At 41.8% G+C, this 21,518-nt stretch overlaps 2 protein-coding genes across 2 annotated transcripts in view; both read left to right on the top strand.

Annotated features, from left to right (window-relative positions):
- Positions 1-664: 664 nt before the first annotated feature.
- NCF4 (neutrophil cytosolic factor 4, 40kDa) lies at positions 665-12,056 on the top strand. Its single transcript, XM_009073034.1, has 10 exons — positions 665-877; positions 3,385-3,469; positions 4,732-4,885; positions 5,184-5,254; positions 6,784-6,911; positions 8,124-8,181; positions 9,945-10,043; positions 10,765-10,895; positions 10,989-11,054; positions 11,828-12,056. Exons 1-10 carry the CDS (start codon positions 846-848, stop codon positions 12,054-12,056), a joined length of 1,053 nt encoding a protein of 350 aa, XP_009071282.1. The 5' UTR covers positions 665-845.
- Positions 12,057-15,980: 3,924 nt separating this feature from the next.
- CSF2RB (colony stimulating factor 2 receptor, beta, low-affinity (granulocyte-macrophage)) overlaps positions 15,981-21,518 on the top strand; it is a 12,621-nt gene continuing 7,083 nt past the window's right edge. Inside the window, exons 1-4 of the mRNA XM_009073035.1 lie at positions 15,981-16,050; positions 17,998-18,127; positions 20,077-20,261; positions 20,565-20,713. Of these exons, the coding sequence (XP_009071283.1) occupies positions 15,981-16,050; positions 17,998-18,127; positions 20,077-20,261; positions 20,565-20,713 (534 nt within the window). The remainder of the gene's footprint in view (positions 16,051-17,997; positions 18,128-20,076; positions 20,262-20,564; positions 20,714-21,518) is intronic.

Consider the following 21,518-nt stretch of genomic DNA (forward strand, 5'->3'; position numbering starts at 1 on the left):
AGGAAATGGTTTCCTTGTCACTTTCCTCCATTTATTTTCTCCTTGAAAGATAGTCAACTGATGCTATACAAATGCTCTATCACCACCATTTGAATAAAAGGCAGGGTGAACCAATACCTTGTCTTTGTAAGTGGCAAATGTGCAGTGTTTTGAGCATGTGAGGCCAAAGGGATCTCTGATCTTTCAAGGGCTCCTGTATTCCTTGCATTGATGTATCCTTCAAAGCTCATCTCCTGTGCCTGATGCCCTAGTACCCATATGTTTGACAAGGGGGAATTTTCTGACAATACTTTCTGCTCCAATTTGAAAATTTATTCTTTAGCTCCACCTCCTGGCTCTTGGTCCATGAAAAGGAGGATCCTTTGGAATCACAGAGCCTCAGGAAGGGATCAGAAGTATTCATCCTTGTTTACAAACAGTGTAGAGGTGTTTATGGGGACATTTTATCTGGGGCAAGACAGAGGTTGTTGAGCCTACTCCTGCTGTTTCTCAACAGAGGCAAAGGTTTTGGTGGAGAGGAGGACAGGAGGACATGTGGCTCATAGTTCCTGCTTTTGGGCTTTTAGTTTCTCAACTGTGGCAGTTTCAATACATGACAGACATCACAGAGCAGTTGTTCTTTTTGACTGTTTTTTCTTTGGTACTTCCTCAATCTTGTGGGGGTGGGGAGGCACAGGAGAAATCGTCTGACACTGAAAGATTAAAAAAAAAATCTCTGAGGCCTTGCAAAGGAGTCTTGTCTCACACAGGGAGAATTACTTTGTCTGTTCATCCTATTCAACCAGGAACTGCCCAAGAAGTAGAGGAGTAGAGCTTAGCCATCTGGATTGAAGAAGCTGAAAACCATGTCTCTTCCCCGACAGCTGCGAGAAAAGAGGTAATGTGTCTCTCCCTCCTCCTGCCTCCCCACAAGCCTCACGTAACTGTTGTGATCTGTTTGCCTAGTTTGGATGGAAGCAGTTTTGGCAATTCTAAAAGGCTTCCTTTTAGAATTAGGATTAGGATTATTAGGATTATTATTATTAGGATTAATAGACTGCTCAGTGTGGAGCAGACCATTTCTTACATTGAAGTGAACCTTCTTCTTTTTGTGAGGAATATTCACCACCTTGAACATAGTGGCTCATTGTCCTCTTTATAGCTACAAACAGTTTCCCTTTTACTGGGATTTGTGATATGAGTGTTTGTGATATGACTAATTATATCTCTTGGTCTCCATAACCACATCCTTCTTCACAGTAAAGGGTAGCATTTGCAGTGTTGTGGGTGGTGCTGATTCATGGCATTCTCCTCGTACAGCAAACTATTGCAAGTCTTTGCATCATTACTTTAGCCTTTCAAATGGGCTACGCCTTGTGGAAATCCCTGCTTGGGATAGTCTCCCCGCAGAATGAACAGAGACAATTGCCATGTTTTTTTTGTACTATCAGAATATTTAATATTGCATCACCTTGGCATTTCTTAGGTGATCCTTTAAAAAATTTCTCTTTACCTCATTTGTGATCATTTTCTCCTCATTCTGGATGCTGTTTACTTAGGTGTTAATATAAATACCATTCTAACAACGTTGAGTTGTAATATTAAAGCAAAGGCAAATCTGTCTTCTGCTTGTCAAAGCTGTTGTACCAAGGAAAAGGTCACAGAGGAAAAAGAACCTGCCAATCAATGCTGTTTTGTTACGTGGACAATATAAACAAGTAACATGAGTGTGTGGTCATGTGGCTGTTCTTTAGGTATTCCTGCAGGGATCCTTCCTTCTTTTTTCATAGAATCACAGAATCATAGAATTTAGGGGTTGGAATGGACCTTGCAGATCATCTAGTTCCAATCCTCTGCCATGGGCAGGGACACCTCCTCACTAGATCAGGTTGCTCAAGGCCTCAAATGTTGAATAGTTTTGTACATTTCTAATGGAAAATACGATTATTTTGAATGTTGCAATGCTGTCTTTAGCACGGAGAGCAGCTCAATTCTCACACCTCTTTTGTTCCTAACTTCCCAAGTGTTTTATAGAGCAGCATCTTTCCATGTCAGACTGCAGAGTGCAGTGAGCACGATATGCCAAAGATCACAGGGGTTAATAGTGATTTTTCAGCTGACCACAGTGATCTTGGATGTGCCTGGCAATATTTAAAGGAGTTTTCAAACACTGTTGTTCCTGCAGGTTAGGTTCAGAAGCTGCAATGCAGAAAGAGTGAAACAAGTCAAATAAACCGATTGTTCTATAAAAACAAGCAATCAGCAAAGTGCTAGAAAATCCCATTTTGGCAAGAAAACACTCCAGCTTTGTTCTTTGGTGTTAGGATGTTATGGAGAGCCCTTAGCAGAGCTATAAATTTGTGTAACATGAATGTTTATCTGCAGACCTCTGTGCATGTCGTGTAGAATTGGAAACACTCTCCATGCTTTTATCTTACACATTCATTGCTTTGCCTCTCATGGTCTTTTTGTTTGGTTTTTCGGAAATTTGTGCTTCAAATCCAATCCTTTCTAGGATCTGCAAAGCTTATTCTAGCCTTGCCTACTTTCATGTGTTCCTTCACACATTTTTGACATTTTCAAACAGGTATCTTTGTGCTTTCTTCAGGTTATCTGCTCTGACTGGGACATCTCCCTGTAAATAACTGCTAGCCTACTCATTCTTTTTTTCAAAGCCTCTATAAGAGTTTGCTTTATTGTGATATTTACTAGAAAACTTGGTGACATTTCAACAGCTGGTGCAGGCACCACTAATAATGATAGAGAACAACACTATGGGTTTGTATCTTTGCTCTTTTTCTGTTGTGCTTATCCTTCTGTTCTCTCTTATATGGATACCACACACTGTATACTTCTTGCCCATTGAGTATAAGGTTTTTAGGCATTAGCTTTGTGCTGTCAGTTTGTACAGCACCTAGCACAACAAGCCCTTTCTCAGAACTGTTTCCTATTCCCTGCAGTAATGCAGTAATCATAACAGCATAAATCGTGGTGTATAATGATCTCCTTCGAGTAAGATATACACTGCTGCAGGGTTATTGTTGTAAGTCTCCTAGATGCTGTAGGAAGGATTAAGAATGCATCCACAGATGATCACATTTCTCAGGAAAAGCTTAGCAACTTAAGTGTTTTTTTGTAGTCCTTCTCCTCTAGCAAGCCTTGGAATGATAGGGCTGGTTTTCAGGTGTGACAAATCTTCACAGTGGTCACTGACTTGTGTTGAGCTCCTAGAAACTTGACATCTCAAGATCAGACCTTGAGAGGAGGAGAATGGCACCATGAGTTTCTAACTTCTTGATTTTGACAGTAGAAAATGTGATCTTGCCTATCTTTGTTCTGTATGACATAGAGACCTCAAAGGCTAATATCAGTGTGAGTAACCAAATTTTTGTTCTTGCTTCGCAGTGATTTTGACCAGCTTCCCGATGATGTACCTGTTTCAGCTAACATTGCAGATATTGAAGAGAAGAAAGGCTTTACTAATTATTATGTAAGAAGGGAAATTTATCCTGTCTCTATATGCTTTCATCTGTGACTGCTTTGGTTGTTAATGCAGCTAACCTGGTGTAATTGCTTTTTGTCATGAATAGTTCCATGAAGAAAACTTCTCAGTGCATCTTTATTTTTCTGGAATGGGGGATAGTCACAGATTTAGTCTAAAAATTTATTTCCTGAGTGAAATGTGACAGAGATATCCTCTAACATTGCCTGTTTTCTAAATTCTCACCTAATCTCTCATTTATTTCCTGTTGGAATGCTGTACCTTTGGTGATGATTGTAGGAAAGGAATTCAAAGAGGGTAGAAGGGTGGAGTCTTGTCTTCATTATTCCATGATACTAGCAAGTTAGGATGCTCCCATCTTCACAGAAGGGAACATATTAATAAGGCATGAAAGAGCACACAGGAAGGGAATAGTAGGGGAAAACACTAATATTTTCTGAAGGTTTTGAATATGACCAGTTCAGTCTGTCTTCCACTGGAGACATTGCTCATAAAACCTTCCCACTGCAGTATGCAGGTTTTACTCTGGAATACAGTGACATTTGTTTGCTCTGTCTTTATGTTTTCTGAAGAATCTGGCTGCAATGTGACTCACAGGTCAGTGCATGGAAATCATAGGTTCCTTTAGAACAAAGCAGTTTTGTCAAGATAAGTAATAAGATAGTGGTTGGAGGAGGTCAGACCATAATTTCTGCAATTGTGTACCTTACAGGAAGGGATCCTTGCTTCTCTCTTGCTTCAAATCCAATACTTTCTGGGGTCTACAAAGCTTATTCTAGCTTTGTCTACTTTTTAACTTTCTGTCAAGAAGTATGAATGCCTTCAGCTTTGAAAAATCAATTCATTTAGAAGTCTGTTGATAGATTTAGGTGCCCAAAGCATCTTACTGTAAAATATTTGTATTTTACCTCCCTAATGTGTTTTGCTTGTCACTGAGGGAAGGTGTGTAAGCATAAAGTAGAATCTAGTAGTTTCATATTTCCTTTGAAGACTATGTAACAGAAAGCAGCCACAGGGACATGCTTCATGGGAAAGTTGGACCCACACGTATACCTCACTGGTGCAAACTTGTTCTTTTCTAGTTCTTGAGTCTGCAGATCCCTAACTGAAGGTTTGCTTCCCACTCTCCCCCTAAGAGAATATTCCCTCTAGTGGACCACTGATCTTGTGTTCCTATTGTATGCCTCACTTTCATTTGGTAAGGATTTATGAGTATGAACATCAGCCTGAATCTCCCTTCTCTGTTTCAGCTGTTTGTCATTGAAGTAAAGCTTAAAGGTGGTGGCAGATACCTGATTTTCCGACGCTATCGTGAGTTCTATGCCCTGCACACCAAACTAGAGGAGAGATACGGGCCAGGGAGTGACAGCAGCCCCTTTACCTGCACACTCCCTGTATTGCCAGGTAAGCTGGCAGTACCAAATCCTTGCATGACTAGCAGCTTTCTCAGCTTCAGGCTGTCCTAAAGAGGAGTCAGTTGAGGGAAGTAATTGTGACAAGGAACTAGTTCCCAGCTGTGCATGACCAAGAAGTCAAGTTCCATTGACAGTCCCTTCACTTGTGGTAAAGTTCAGTCAGAAACTTAAAATCCTTTAGGACATATGCATTTTCTTGTATATCATAGTTTCTCCTGATTGCTTCATTACTCTGATAGCCTCCTTTTTTTTCCTTCAGTAACTGTCACAGGTTTTATATTTTCCAGGAAAAGTTTTTGTTGGTGCCAAAAGGGAAATTGCTGAGAACAGGATTCCTATCCTGAATATCTACATGAAGGTATAACTTAATTTTAAGGTAGAGAATGCACTGAACACTGCAGATACTTACCCCTTGAAGTCAGCTAAGTGAGACGATACCATTACAGTCCTAGAATCATAGAATTTTAGGGGTTGGAATGGACCTTATAGATCATCTAGTCCCAATTCTCTGCCATGGGCAGGTACACCTCTCCTCTAGACCCAGGTTTCATCCAACCTGGCTTTCAACACTGCCAGGGTTGGGGCATCTACTACTAGGTATCTGCTCCTCTCTGTATCGTTTTTCCTGAAGACACAGTGCCTACACTGTGGTACAACCCAAGTCCTCTTCCCCAGGTTGATCAGACTGTAGCATCTGCTGGAGTATGCAATTCACAAAGGTTTCATATACAGATAGATATCCTTATTAAAAAAAAAACCAGCCCAGATTTATGATAAAATGGTGAATCTCCGGGTCTTGCGTGAATACAGAGTTGGTGTGTGCATCTAAGGGACCAGGAGAATGGTGTGTGGTTGGTGCTTTAACCCCACCACCAGGTAAGTACCACACAGCCTCTTGTTCACTCCTCCCTCATCTGTGAGAATGGGTCAGAGAATCAGAAAAAGTTGAAAGCCATGAAATCAGAACAGTTTAATAATTTAAATAAAGTCAAATGTAATGCAAATGCAATTGTAATTAAAAGGGAGATAACAAAAAGAGAGAGAAAAAATAAAACTCAAGGAAAAATAAAAAGCCAAACAAGTGATGTGCAATACAATTGCTCACCACCTGCTGACCCATGCCCACCCAGCCCATGCACTGAGCAGTGATCAGTGGCTCCTGGCCAGCTCCCTCCAGTTTATATGCTGGGCATGACATTCAGTGGTATGGAATATCCCTTTGGCCAGTTTGGATCAGCTGTCCTGGCCATACTCCCTCCTGACTTCTTGTGCAGCTCCTCACTGGCAGAGCACGGGAACTGCAAAGTCCTTGGTTTTGTGTAAGCCACTAGTTAGAAACAGCTAAAACGTCAGTGTGTTATCAACATTATTCTCATGCTAAATCCAACACACAGCACTGTACCAGCTACTAGGAAGAAAACTGACTCTGTCACAGCCAGAATCAGGACAGGTGGGATCCTGGGTGTACCTGCTGTACAGTGAAGATGCAGCCAGTATACATCAAGGAGAGAAATTCTTTGTGTGCAGGTTAACTGAAGACCTGGCTTTAAATGAGTAAAATTCTGAAGCAGTGGCCAAGTAAGATTTCCTTCTCTCCACAGTTATTCATGTTCTGAAGGGAAACACAAAGAGCAATTTACTCCTGCAGTAAATCAGGCACAAAAAGAGTGAAGCAGTACATTGGCCAACTCCAGGAGTAAAGAGGAAAAACTGTCAGCTGTTCAGCTGTGTCCTGCTGAGTGAGAAGGGAGAGGAGGGAGATTTCTGGCAGTAATGAATATTCTTCATGATCCTGTAGGTCAGAGAGGCATATTTGTTACATGTAAATAAACAGAGAATAGGTGTCTCCCACTGTTACACTCTGCTTCCTACTTGCTCTTGGCACAGAACCTACTCTGCCTCCCTGCTTGGGTGTTGATGGATGAAGATGTACGGCTGTTCTTCTACCACTCACCCTTTGATGGTGAACAGGTGCCTCACAGGCTGAGGAGGCTTCGCCCACGGACACGCAGAGTGTAAGTGACTGACATGTTTTTCCAGCATTGCTTGATGCTGTCCAGCTTTGAGGGGAGAGAGATGAGGCTCACTGTGTTACCCAAGTGAATCCATGAATTTCTAATGTGAGGATCATTGTCGTAGAGTGAACTCAGGGTATTTCTTGTTTTCAGTAATCTCAGATTTTTAAAGTGGATGTGGTACTTGCATGAAAGGAAAATTCCAAAGGGAGAGTATAGCTTGCTTTAAAAAATACTGTCCAGCTCTATGTATCGATATTTCATAGAATCATAGAATCATAGAATTTAGGGATTGGAATGGACCTCACAGATCTTCTAGTCCCAACCCCCTGCCCTGGGCAGGGACACCTCCCACCAGAGCAGGTTGCTCACAGCCTCATCCATCCTGGTCCTGAACACTGCCCGGGTTGGGGCAGCCACCACGTCCCTGGGCAACCTGTGCCAGTGTCTCAACTAAAAAAAAAAACTTTCACATCCAACCTAGACTTTCCGTCCTTCAGTCTGAGTTTCTTTAATACCAATCTCTGTTATAACGTGTAGAATATACAGGCCAAGCTTAAGAACATTGGTTCGCACCACTGAAGTCAATGTGAGTTTTGGCACTGAATTCAGTGAGATCTGTTGCAGGCACTAAATGAAACTGAATCCTTAATTTGTTCCTGTAGTTTGTCTGAACAAGGGCCTGTCCTACATAGCAGCATTGACACCCCTTCCGAAAACTGCTAAGCAGAAGTCATACTTCATTACCCCTCAGACAAATTAATTCTTCCTTCAACATAACAAAGATGGACCCACTTCCTTGTCACTTACCTCAAACAGTGCAAAACCTGCATGTGTGTATGATGGCAGAGTTTGAACTAAATGCCATAAATGCTAGAAACAGAGATGCCCAGAAGGCAGAACAGGGGGCTGAGCAGTGCTGTGGAAGAGAGGTCCAGGATACTGACTGTATTGAAAATTCCATCTGTTCTCAGCAGCAGATACCATCAGATTGCTGCTGCTCTGCACTGAAACCGAGAGAACTAGGGCAATGTTGTTGCATCCGTGTTTATTTACTTCAGTGCTGCACACAGATCCTCATGCAGTTTCTCCAGTGATCTATGGCTCGCCTGCCTCTTAAATAGTGGAAATGCAGACACTGCTACTGATTGTGTAGCATTTTTGATGACTAGAAAGACATGTTTACCTCCCTGTTGTCTCCTTTCTTTGCAGTAAAAGCATTTCACATCAAGTGCCTATTTTTGACCGCACAGCAGCTCCACGGGCTGAGGTGAGTACTCTGCACAACCTGTCAGAGGATAGGAGATTAAACTGTGTTTTACTTTGGTACCTCATCCATCAAGTTGCCTTTTCCAATTAGAGCTTGGGGGAAGAGAGTGAAATCAACAGAGAAAAACAATTGATTTTAACAACAGGGAATGAAACAAAGGATGGAAAGAAGTGTTCTGGTCCTTATTACCTGAGTAATAAGAAGGTCCATTGTGAAATCAGAATGACAGGAGATTAAAAACTGAGAGGCATGTACAGCTTACTGCTGTACTGCTCCACATTTGCATCATGATACCCAGAAACTCAATTTAAAACAGGCACAAGCTGCAGCTTCATTGGCCTCGGCATATGTTTCAAAGCTTTGCAGGTGAGGCATCTATGTCTTTTCCATAACATTAGTGTTCTACTGAAAAGTGCCTATGCCCTTGTCTTTTGTGGTATGTTGTTTCAGTATTAAGCACACAAAACTACTTTGTAAGCAGGACCTGTCTGAGCAGATCTCAGAACAGTCATATCTCTTGGGTTTTATTCATGAATTTATTAATATTGAATATACATGCCAGAACTTTTCAATGGGTGAAAAAAGGCTTTTGAAAGCTATTAAGTAGACATATGAACAACCAGCACAACAGGAGCTATTGCCTTTTCTTTTTTTTTTCATTAGGACCACTCTTGGCATTAAAAAGACCAAAAGAACTATCTCAACACAGAATAAAGAACACCTTTTCATTTTCACTGAGAGCATTTAAATGAGTACCATATTCTCTAAGGATAACAGAGGATATGTGCATTTTTGATAACTCAGCCACTTGAATTATACAGGAACAGTTTGTTAGGGTGGTAGCATGTACTTACCTCCCTTTTGTTTGTTTGTTTGTTTGTTTTTTTCCATGAAGAGAGCATCTAAGTTCCATTTTAACTACATGACAATTTCCCAGCCTTCCCCAAATGTTCAGCATACAGACCTGAAAGCTTGGTCCAAAAACAAGTTAGTCCCCCTTAAATTAGGACACAACAACCACAGAATCATAAAATCATAGCATTTTAGGGCTTGGAATGGAGCTTATAGATCACCCAGTCCCAACCCCCTGCCCTGGGCAAGGACACCTCCCACCAGAGCAGGTTGCTCAAGGCTTCATCCAGCCTGGTCCAGAACCCCCCCGGGGTTGGGGCAGCCACAGCCTCCCTGGGCAACCTGTGCCAGTGTCTCACCACCCTCACAGGAAAAAACTTTTTTCTAATATCTAACCTAAACTTCCCCTCCTTCAATTTGAAGCCTTTACCCCTTGTCCTATCATTGCAGTTCCTAATTTTTTAAGGCTCTTCATGATATTTTGCAGCAAATTTCAAAGCTGTAAACCTGCATCTAGAAATAATATAACTTTTCAATTCTCAGGATTTCAAGCTGTCATTTGTCTGAAGCTTTCTTGTCTTACTTGCTCCTAAGTGTTTGAGCTTATGCATATTTATTTCTTTGGTGCTCAGTGTTCTGCCACTTTAAGAATCCTAGAATGTAGCTCCCTCAGGGCCGTGTTTATCCTAGTGCTTTCACTGCGTGGTCAAAGCATTTTTGTGTGTGCTAAGCAGGAGAAGAAATTGTGAGAACTGAAGACTGTGGTCATATATGTGTAACCTTATCCCAGAAACACATCTGTGATGACCCCATCGATGCTATCTGGCTGCTTTATGCTTTCACCTCAAGGACAGAATGGAAAGAAAGATTCACTTTTGTAGCTCTGTGAATGAAAAATTTCAATCTTATAGGCACTGTTTGATTTTCCTGGAACCAATAAACTGGAACTCAGCTTCAAGCAGGGAGACTTGATCTATCTACTCAGCAGAGTAAACAAAGACTGGTTGGAGGTAAGACTGCAATAGCAGTGCTGAATTATTAGCATACCTTGACATACATGAGTAGAAAAGCTCTCCTGGTCCTTCTGACCTGTCTCCTCCTTTCAAGGAGAAACTGTATCATAATCAAGTCTAACTGTTAAGTTTGGGATCCTTGATTCCAAATTTGTAATTGTTTCATTCCTTGATGCTTTTTAGCTTACAAATTTTCTGCCCTCCAGACTTCAGTTTTCGCTTGCGTTTGCTTCTGTTGAAATGTTTTTAAATTCTTTGGAAGTGATTAGAACACAGAAAGGCCACAGAAAGGAGATGGAAACTCCATTTCAGCGATTAATTGGTTTCTTGCCTCAGGGTGAGTTGCTGTGTGCTTCATGCTTCATACCACAACACACGTCAGCCTGATTAGAGAGAACTTGGGTAATGCAGCAGTGTTCTGAAAAAGGATGAGGAGAACATACTGTGTGTTTGCTGATATGATATCTCTGCTTGCTCAAACACCACAGCCTTCCTTGCTAACCATATGACTTTCATTTTTTACACACTATTTCACTCCCCTGCCTGGTATTTGGCTATGCAATTGTATAATCTTTTCATAGGGATGCCATCAGGTCACTTTCCATAGCCTTTGTTTTCTTGACTCTTGTTTCCGTGGAAATTGATTGAACTCCAGAACTTACTGTGTGTGACCAAAATGTTGTGGTTTTCTTGATGCTAATATTTCCTCTCATTCCAGGGAACAGCTGATGATGCCACTGGGATTTTCCCACGTGCTTTTGTGAAGATCATAAAAGATTTACCGGAGCAGGAAGACACAGTTAATAAAATCCGCTGTTATTGCCATGATAAGACTGTGAGCACTATCAAGTAATAAGAAAACAGTTTTCTAGTTTACTTATGAAGAAATGCCAATAATTCTCTTCCCATGATAAGTAATGATTAGGACTGTTCTGATTACAGAGATATCTCAGTGGAAGAGGATCTGAGCAGCATTCCATCATTCAAAGATCTCATGGAATTGATGAGGTAAAATGTTGCAGTTTGTGTATTCAATGCTTAAACACTTGTCAAGTTCACTCCAGTCCTAGACTTTCCACATTCTATTTGGTCATCACTACATTTTGGGTGTGAAATACTTTTCAAGGGCCTTGAAGAAGTTGTACTTTTACTTGGCCCAGGGCCATCTGCGCAGACACTACTCTGCCTTGGGAATGTCAATAAATATGGAATGATACACACTTCTGACTCAATTATGCTGGGCAGAAGTTTTTATTTCCAATTCTAAGATCAGAGCCATGCCCCATGGAAGCATCTTTTATCTAATACACTTCTTCAGGATGCAGGACACTGCCTTCTAACACCTGTTATACTAGTGTTAAACCAGATTCATCTAGTGTTGAACATCAACACTTTAGAACACCAAATATTAGTAACAGAACACCTGTGCTAATGTTCTCACACTCCTCAGAAAAAGCAACCATAAGTAGGCAAAAGTGGGTAGGAACTACAGTCGACTCTTTTGTAATGGAATTTTATCAAACACACACACATTAATTGTGCCGTGCATGTGGTGTAACTAGGAATGGTCCTTGGTTCTGATACATTTCTTATCTTAAACACAACACAGCGTGAATGTGGCTGTATGATTTCTGGTTTGAGCTGCATCAAGAATGCCAAGACACCCAAGGCTTTGTGTGGCTTTTAGCAGAATTAGCTAGATTGCCAGTATATTGTTCATCATGGAGCATCTCCCAGGCAGTCCTTGATTTCTGGGGATCAATCCACTTCTTTTCTACCAGGCGGGAGCTTGACCGAGATGACATTGTCTTGAATTACCGGGACCTTGATGGTGATCTGATCCGGTTGCTCTCCGATCAGGATGTTGAACTCATGGTGTCTCAGAGCAGGAGAAGGCCCTCTGAGAAGCATTTCTTTCCTTGGAAGTTGCACATCACTCATAAAGACGACTTGGGTGTCTACAACACTAGTCCAGAAATAAGTGCTACTCAAACAGTAGGAGCAACGTAAGTGCTATAGAGATATGTTCCAGTAGGTAGCTCTACAGTCCTTCTACAGTCCCTCTCTGCAGGAAGTTTCCTTTAGCATGTCTTTGAAATGACCTTGAAAAGAGCAATTTTTAGTAATATATTACTTTTCAATATAAATCCATGCTTAGTTAGCTTCTTCAGCTTTTTAGCACTCTGCAATAGAAACATCTACACAGAGGCCAGAGAAGTTGAGGAACAGATCAATCAAATCACTGGCCACATTCTCAAAGCAAGTCTGCAGTAGAGCTTTGGTGTCCTGAGCCCCAAGACCTGCTCTAATCTCTGTTCTCACTCCCAGAGCTACTGGTTTGTCCAGAATGTCTTCATAAGCTTTTCTTTTTTTTCCTATACTGCCATAATTTTCTCTTCACTTGCTGATATGAAGGTTTGTGTGTCAGTGTGTAATTATTTCTGTCATGTTGGTGTCTAACTGGGCATTCAGAACTTCTAGAAGCATCAAGAAAACTTTTTCATATTTCAGTGAAGAAATTGAAGTGTTCCTCATAGACCTTTTTGTAATTTGTACAGACTACTTATTTCTGCAATCTGGGAAAATTTGTATGATGCCTTTCCAAACAGCAATATCTTCTCTGTCTTCTACTTTCTGACTCCTCATGGCAAAGTAGAGCCAACAAGAGATTGTGTATCACATTCTTCAACAAATAAAGTTAAATATGAGTTTATCAATTTATATTTAAAAGTGTTTTTTTGGGGTGGATTTAATTGACATTATTTTACTAAAATGTTACAAAATTTAACTTCCCACTTTCAGGGTGTTGTAGCAATGCAGCTTAGAAAGGGGATGAAGCAATATACAGTGATCTTATGCATTCTGATACGTAAGAGAATGCATATTAAATTTGAAACCTGACAGCATGCATGGCCTGCAAAGCTTCTGGTGTGCAGGATTCATTGTTACCTGCTTCTAGGGCTCAAGAGAGCAAGTGACAGCTGAAGACTTTCAGTGAGAGCTAGATAGATCCTGGGATATAACCAGCAACTCAGCACATCAGTCTGAAAGTGAAGGAGCATTTTGAGTGAGGAAGGAAAGGGAAGGAAAATGTCTGTTGGGTAACCAGAGACCTCTTTTCTAAGGGTGGGGAAGAACACAAACATACTGACCAGAGCAAGATAATCCAGCAAAGTTGCATGTTTCCCTTCTTGTCTGCAGGTTTTATATGCTCACCTCCTGACATGCAGTTTCCTCAGATACACTTATATGGCCATACCAATCCCATGCAGTGCTCCAGGATGGGGACAGTGGCTGGGGAGCACCAGGCCGAAAGGGACCTGGGGGGTTGCATAGATAGAAAGCTGAACATGAGCCAGCAGTGTGCTCAGGTGGCCAAGAAGGCCAATGGTATCCTGGCCTGGATCAGGAACAGCATGGTCAGCCGGACCAGGGCGGTGATTCTTCCTCTGGACTCAGCACTGGTGAGGTCACACCTTGAATTCTGTGCTCAGTTCTGGGCCCCTCAGTTCAGGAGGGATATTGAGGTGCTGGAGCAGGTCCAGAGAAGAGCAACGAGGCTGGTGAAGGGACTGGAGCACAAGTGTCATGAGGAGAGGCTGAGGGAGCTGGGGCTGTTTAGCCTGGAGAAGAGGAGGCTCAGGGGAGACCTTATCACCCTCTACAACTCCCTGAAAGGAGGTTGGAGTCAGGTGGGGGTTGGTCTCTTCTCCCAGGCAACCAGCAGCAGGACAAGAGGGCACAGACTCAAGCTCTGCCAGGGGGGGTTCAGGTTAGATATTAGGAAGAGATTTTTCACAGAGAGAGTAATCAGGCATTGGAATGAGCTGCCCAGGGAGGTGGTGGATTCACCCTCCCTGGAGGATTATAAGATGAGACTGAATATGGCACTTAGTGCCATGGTCTAGTAACCATGGTAGGGTTGGCCTTGATCTTGGAGGTCTTCTCCAACCCAGTTGATTCTATTCTATGATACTCTTCATCTTGCTCCATGTTTCCCTCATTCACAGCATACAAGTTTTTCCTCATTTATTGATGGAGTTCTGGTGAGAACATAACTCTGTCAACTGTAGTTTTGGTTAGTACCTTAGGCATTTAGGGAAGATGTAGTAGCAGTGCAGGACAGACAGACTCTGGCAGTTATATTCTGTATCCAAGGACTCATCTTAGTCCCCCATATTTTACTCCTGAGAGTGCAAACCTGAGTGTGCCTTTCCCTTATGGCTACCTAAGTTACCTATAGATCTTATTATTGAAGGTCCTGGGCTAAGTTTTAAAGTTGGATTAAAAGACTGTGGCTGACTTGGATGTAGGATAACTTCAACTCTTCTCAACAGTTTTCTCTTGGTTCCTTTATGTAGTATAATACTTGTAAGTCATTAGTAATTGTTGTTGAAATAGGTAAAATGTACTTTTAGAAGTATTACTAAAATCAAAGGGTTACAGAGATAAAGGTAATTCTCTCACCCCCAACACAGATGTACAAATGAACATAAAGTACAGAGTGATCCCTGCCATGAAGGTTGTCTAGTCTAGAGCAAAGCAAGAAACCACAATGGAGTGACGACCAGAGAATTCTGTCTTAGTCTTTCTGACTTGTGCTGACTTTCTGACTTTTTTTTCTTAAAATACATTAATCCCATGATCTGGTAATTGCTAACAGACAGATTGGCAATGACAAACTTTCTTTTCCTCCCTTCCCAGTTAAACAGTCCCATCTAAGTGCGTGCTTTGGGGGCTAAAATAGGAAGTACAGACTTCCTATTTTACAGGCAACTGCAGACTTTCCTTGAAAGGGCGGGGACTGTGCCTCTGAAAGTGGCATTTGAGGTGCAAGGAAGATGCAGCAGTTATTCTGAGGACTTGCCAAGAAAATCCTGTGGTTGTTTATACCTTCTGTCTCCAGTTCTAGGCAAGTGTGGGTTTGCTGGTTTCTGCAGGATTCTGGTGCTGTGGGGGCAGTCTGGACAGGGAGTGTCACCCATCAGGTTGAATCATCTGCCTCACAGACAGCTCTGGATCCAGGTAAGGGAATGTCTTCCTCCCTGGGGCAAGCACAAGCTCTCAGACAAGCGTTTGTGAGCCATTAAGGGTTTCCTTAGCTGTAACGATTATTCAAGGGCTCAGCCAGCTGTTTCTGGTGTAAGGAAGGGGCATTTAGGAATCTGAAAGTCAACAGGAGCTTAAAAGGAGTTTTTCAATGCTCCCCTAAAGTAGAAAAAAGTCTCAGACCTGTAATATACTTAAGTGACTGAGTTTATTAGGCTTTTGAAAGAGCAATGAGAGATGGCCAAAAGGACTTGAATTCCAGTATTGAACAGTGTGGTCTCTGGTCTTTGAACTGCTCTCACTCTCAAGAATCACAAAAAACATCCCAACCAACCAACAAAACAAACAAACAAAACTACCACAAGAAGAAATTATTTATTTGGTTTTATGTCAGCCATTTGCAACTTGTTTGGGGAGCAGCTGGAAAAAAGTATGGAAATTCAACCACTATAGTTCCCAGGAAATAGGCAATTGGAGTTCATATTTTTAAGGGAAGGTAAAAAATTGAACATTCTGGTTCATTAGGAAGGCTTTGAGCATAAAGAGCAGGAGGATGAATGAATTTGAAGGCTGAGTTCTCTTCACAGATTAGGATTGTTTCTTAGTGCTACTCAGTTTACAGAATCTTCCATGCAAATGTGCATTTGATTCATTCTTTGCTTGGATTGCAAGCTCATACGATAGGAAGACATGGATTTTGTCCTATGATACTTGGTAGAAGTTCTTTCTGAATGTCACTCCAACATGAAGCTTAAAGCAGTTCCCTTATTCAGTTTTACTTCTCTTTCTGTGAAACGAAAACAAGCAGCTCCACAGTAAGCAGAACAAGAGAGTAGCCAGTGGGCTACTTCTGAATTAGGATCAAGCCTGTGAGCAAAGGACTGTATGAACATGAAAGAGATTTTCATCCTGCTGCTGAATCTGCATTTGGTCTTCAGTGTCCAAGACATTCGAGGTGAGATTCAAAGTATTATAATTTTTTATCCTTCCATTATTGCCTTCCTTTTTGCATCTGCCTCCTTTCAGCTAACTCTCTTCCTCATTTTCTGCTTGCTTTTTTGCTTCCTTCTTCCACTGTATTCTATGCTGTAGGAGAACAAGTGTCTTGATCAAAACCAGCGTGTAGCAGGTGCATGTGCAGACAGATCAGTGGGATGTTGGTGGTATGACAGGTGAAATGCTGGATAAATGGATGAGATGAGCAAGCTGACTGGTTAATGAGTGAATAGGAAGGAGGAACAGACCCTGATAATTGGTGAAAACATAGCAAAGTGAAGGGCTGCATGACTCAGATGGTAGTGTACAGGAGTAGAGACATGTGGACAGACACAAGACCGGATGGCAGTGGCTACCAGGAGCAACATCCAGATGACCTGATTTCCTTCTACTGGAACTGCTGACAGATAAAGAGACCATCTGCCATATCCATTGCTTGTGTTTCTGAGTTTTTCCTTTCTGATGCAATGAGAGCTACTCTTTCTTTTTCTCTTCTCTTCTCTCCTCTCCTTCCTTCCTTCTTTCCTTCTTTCTTTCCTTCTTTCTTCTCCTTGCCCTGTCCTTCCCTGCCATCTAATTTGATTTAACAGAAGTGGGAATAGGAAGCATGTCCATGTATCATCTAGTGCACAATATGTGCATGGAGACTCAGGCCATAGTCATCCTATACAAAGCAGAAAAAAGGTGTTGTCAGTAGATGTGCCTCATGGACATTACCTGTTCCAATACAGATGCCAATTCCTGATGTCTGCAGTAGCTGGGGGAGTCACACTGCCTGGCCAGCAGCAATTGAGATCTCTGAGGGAAAATGTATTACAGTGCAGGTCAGACTGGCCTCTTGGCATTCTGAGCCTTTGCCTTATATTCAGACCATCCTTTTCTATGTGGGATGCTCCACTTTCTGGTTATGCAATGAATGCCGTAGAACTTGCTTCATGCTGCTCTTCAGTAGAAGATCAAAGTAAGGCTCCTCTTGTGACTCGTAGCTAATACAGCATCATTCTGTTCTGATGGGGTTGGGGTATTTTTTGCCTGTAAAAAGCCCCTCAAACAAGCTGATAGCAGCTCCCATCAGGAAAAATTACTTGAGAGAGCACACTCATGTATGAACACCGACATCTTTGTCATCTGAAGGTCACATCCCAATAATGCAGCACAGATATTACCTTCACAGGAAATAAAGAAGGGTAAGAAAGTAACTTGCTTTGTAGTGCATGTGCTGGGGCTGTCTGTATTCTCCAGATTCACAGCTGTGTAGTTAAAAAGTTACCCCTGACAGGAGATCTGGCCATTTCTGGGCCACACATCTAGTTCCAGTAAATTAGTTTGGGCATTCTTCTGAGTCATAACAAGACTATTTCCAGAGCATCTCACTTTTAAATATACCTTTCTAGAATCATAACCTGGGAAATTAGCCATGAAGAAGTTCATACACCAACACACAGAGGTGAAATGATCACCATATGCCTACTGATCATGGTATTTACTAATCCCTGGAAACAAGTAGTGTTTGAAAAGTAATACCCTGGCCACAATGATATGCCTTGCAGGCACAAAGATCTCACTTCACTGTTGTTATAGGTTCGTTTGGACACTTGCATATTGTGGAAATGTGCAGAATGGCCACAACTGTACTTATTTCCTCTTGAGTCGTGCCCCACCCCTGAAAGTACTCGGGGCCAGGTTGGATGGAGCTCTGAGAAACCTGGTCTAGTGAAAGGTGTCCCTGCCCATGAAGTAGGGCTGGAACTAGAAGAACTTTATGGTTCCTTCCAACCCAAACCATTTTCTGGTGCCAAGAGGAGAGTACTGTTATCAGCGCCTTACCCATTCTGTACCTCCTGCTGTCTCTCACTATTTACATTTGTAATCACTGCATTTTTTTTGGCCTGGATTCCTTTCTCAGAGAGTATCCCTATGAAGAGCTTGAGATGCTACAATGACTACAACTCACAGGTCACCTGCACATGGATGGAGCATTCAGAGGCTCATGCCCTTGTTAGTATGCGTCTTTACCAAAGGGATGACATTATAATGTAAGTACCAGAAATGTGCTGAGCTGGGTAAAAGTCTAAAGGCAAGTTGGCCACACCTTGGAATCCTGGAGACCAGCAGCCAGGTTTTCAGAAAGCATGGCCACCTCTTTCTGTCATTGGGTTAAAGCAAAAGTTGTGCCTGTTTCTGAGGCCTCATCTAGGAAGGGGAGAATAAATAGGCTATGCCAGTGGAGTTATTTTTATCACCTTCATCAGTATTTTCCATAATTTTGTTGTGGGATAATAGGTATGAAATGAGGCATGTAGGATACTAATAATGGAGAGGAGAAGATGGTGTCAGAACAAGTGTGAGCCTAAGTGTTGTTTGTAAAGCCAAAGGGGAGAAGGCATTCATTCTCTCTGTCATTTTGCCAATTTAGGAGCATTACAGAGAGTGAGGTTTTGATCACTTGTGAGAAACATGTATAGACTGTGTGTGAGATAGAGAAGACTGGTAAGTTCATCTGTGCTATCACTATTCCTCTCAGAGATACTGGTGTATCTCTCTGTTACATCTGCTTCCTTTTGAAAAGGGAACCGAATCACCAGACTGGATCAATTGTGAGGATAAGAAAGGACAGAGAGGGAGGAACAGTGAAGGGAGAGAGGAAGGCAAAGACAGATAGCTGAGAAGAAAATTATTTTGAGTCTGGGAATGCAGGAAGGAAAGGGAAGAGAAAGAACTCTTGATTTTTTTGCAAGCAAGAAGGAATTAATAGACCTAAAAGCAGCTGAAATCAGCGGAAGAACTTTGGAACATGATCCTGAAAGTAATACTTCTGGGAAAAGATGGTATAAAGTTACTTGGACCATCAGAGGATTCTCTGGTTGATAGAGTGTGTGGGTGATACAAGGAACATGACTGAACGAATTAGACAAGCAGAGATTAAACAGGGACACAGCTGAAATCAAAATGACCAATGAATAAACAAGATCAGTTCATAGATGAAGAACAGTTGACTAAATCCCAAACTGTAAGGTAATGCTGGTGAGTGGATAGAAATATCTTCAGGACTTCACAACCCTTGGGCTGATTCTTTTGTTCAAGGGTACCTGGTCAGTCCCACCCATACTTCAGCAATATCCCTGGTTTCCTGGCTGCCCAACTTTTAAAAATAGCAATAGTGCTGAATAATGCTATCTGACATATAGTTGGCTAGAAGACTCCATCCTCTCCTGGAAGACAGTATTTGGCCTTAAATATTCACAACTTAATATTTCTCATCTGAACTGAAACAATATAATATACTGGGCATGAAGCCATAAACACAAATGAAATTCCAGAGGGTACAAAAAGAAGCAACACATCCCTCCAGCAGCTAAGGCTACTGCAAGTACACAAAGATTATCCTCTCCTGCCTAGCTGAAAGTATTGTTTCTAATTTTCATGATGCTCCTTGGCCTGGAGAAAGGCTATCTGAAAGGATGATTAACATTCTGGGTGAAATCTTTAATGAATACTTAAGGTCCCTTGGCAGAACAGAACTGCTAAGGATACAGAAGTACATTTTGGTTGGAGAATGGTTTTTTAAGTGTCTTTCTGGGATGGCAAAATGAATGTCTTCAAGAAGCTAAGGATTGTCATAAACTTTACTGCCTTTTACGCTGAGCAAAAGGCGCATTTACATGGTATTAATTTTCATCATATGACTTCTCACCTAAAATTATGATATCACATAGAGCTAGGCTAAAAACTAACAAAAATAGACTAGTGCCAAAATATAACATCCTGCACAAGTTTGAACTGGGGAGGCATTTTGACAAAGGTGTAAAAAATGTTTCCCATATTAACTGATGCAAAACAGGACTAATAGGTAGAGTGAGACAGGATATAAGTGCCTTAGTAAATGGTTACAACAGAATGGGATGAAATTGGTTTCAGGTGTTTAATTTTGCATTAATATAGGTCTCCAGATCAGATTTTTATAGATCACTTTCTCTATATACAGGGAGGACAAAGAGATGTTTTGCAAACGCCAGACAGAAAATGACTTACACGAGGCTCCAGACAGATATGTGCACTGGGTTTGTCGCAACACTACAGAGTATTTTGGAATAGAGGTAGATAATACTTACGGCTTCAAACCTAACAAGATGCTTCAAGCAAAACTAAAGGTTGATCTTTTCCAAAATGGTAAGACTTAATTACCAAATTCTCATTTTCCAGTGAGTTTTAAGGATCTTTGAGAATGTGTTTGCAGTTCAGTCAGGAAGTGAATTCCACTTCCATTGTGAAAACTCGCCAAGGAGTTCCACATTGAGAGGGTGAGGCAGGGAGGGGAGAGGGCAAGTTTCTGGCAGCAGCTGGATCCAGAGTCATCTGAAAAGATACTGGGTGTTACTCTGGAAATGGGGAAGCTTACCTAGGTGGTTTCTTCCCCTCTTAGTGTCCCTTTCCTTACTATCTCCTCTCATGCATTGTGCCTTTGCCTTCCAGTTCAGACCCTCCCACCTCAAAACCTCTCAGTCCGCTCAACAGCATCAGGAGACTTCTTGCTGACCTGGAAAACACCCGATGGAAGCCAAGGGATGGACAATGCTCTGGAGTATGAAGTCACTTACAAGAGGGAGTGGGAGTCCTGGGAGGTAAGAGCAGAGGAGCCAAGCTGTCCTGGTGGGGGCTGCACTATTTTGAAATGGATGTTGAAAATCTGTGGCAAAAGTTTTGTGAATGAATGGTTTTTATATTCTCAGGCACTATGAAGAGATGCAACAAATGTTTTGGGCCAGGTGGAAGGGGTTCTTCATCTGTTTGTGGGTTACTTGCCCAGTGAAATACCATCTGTCCTGAACTGAATGCAAAGTTCTGTTCTCCACTGAAAAAAACGAAAAAAATCATCATGCTTGGGTTTTGAGTTGAAATTGATTACGCCTTGAATCCCTCCCAAATTGAATTAAATCATGTTCCCTCAGGAAGCTGTAGTTTCATGTGGGGAAAATGGCAAAATACCACTGAATATGGAATATTAAACACATTCTCCCTCTTTGAGAAGGACATGTTTTGGGTTTAGTTTTGCTTTTAGTTTCTAGGACTCTGTATCCTTTGCCCTATTGTTTCTCTAGATCTGCATATGTTTCTGTTCTGTACCTAGCAGCCTGATCTTTAGTTTTTAAGGGAAGTGTCCAGATTCCCACATAATTCTGCACCAACCAGTGTTATGAACATTTGTAGCTGGAGCTGCAGACAGTTGTGACTCCACAAGGTGCAGGAGTTGGCCTCCTTCTTGGGGGAAATGATGCCTGTGCCTCACCCTTCCTGCACCATGCTGGCAGCACTCACACTGAAGCCCCTCTAGTACGGGAGCAAGGAGCACTGCACGGCAGCATGTGCATGGACTATCACCTGTGTGGTATTAATGGAAGATGCAGCCTGACAGTCACCTCCTCTCAC

Source organism: Acanthisitta chloris, unplaced genomic scaffold (genome assembly GCF_000695815.1).
Source record: "Acanthisitta chloris isolate BGI_N310 unplaced genomic scaffold, ASM69581v1 scaffold6074, whole genome shotgun sequence".
In the NCBI taxonomy this organism is placed as follows: Eukaryota; Metazoa; Chordata; class Aves; order Passeriformes; family Acanthisittidae; genus Acanthisitta; species Acanthisitta chloris.

What these genes read in the sequence shown, in the direction of transcription:
- NCF4 (XM_009073034.1), top strand. Translation starts at nt 846, where the DNA reads ATGTCTCTTCCCCGACAGCTGCGAGAAAAGAG. An exon ending in TAAACAAAGACTGGTTGGAG is followed by an intron (nt 10,044 to 10,764) that starts GTAAGACTGCAA and finishes CTCTCATTCCAG; the next exon opens with GGAACAGCTGATGATGCCAC. An exon ending in AAGACTGTGAGCACTATCAA is followed by an intron (nt 10,896 to 10,988) that starts GTAATAAGAAAA and finishes TTCTGATTACAG; the next exon opens with AGATATCTCAGTGGAAGAGG.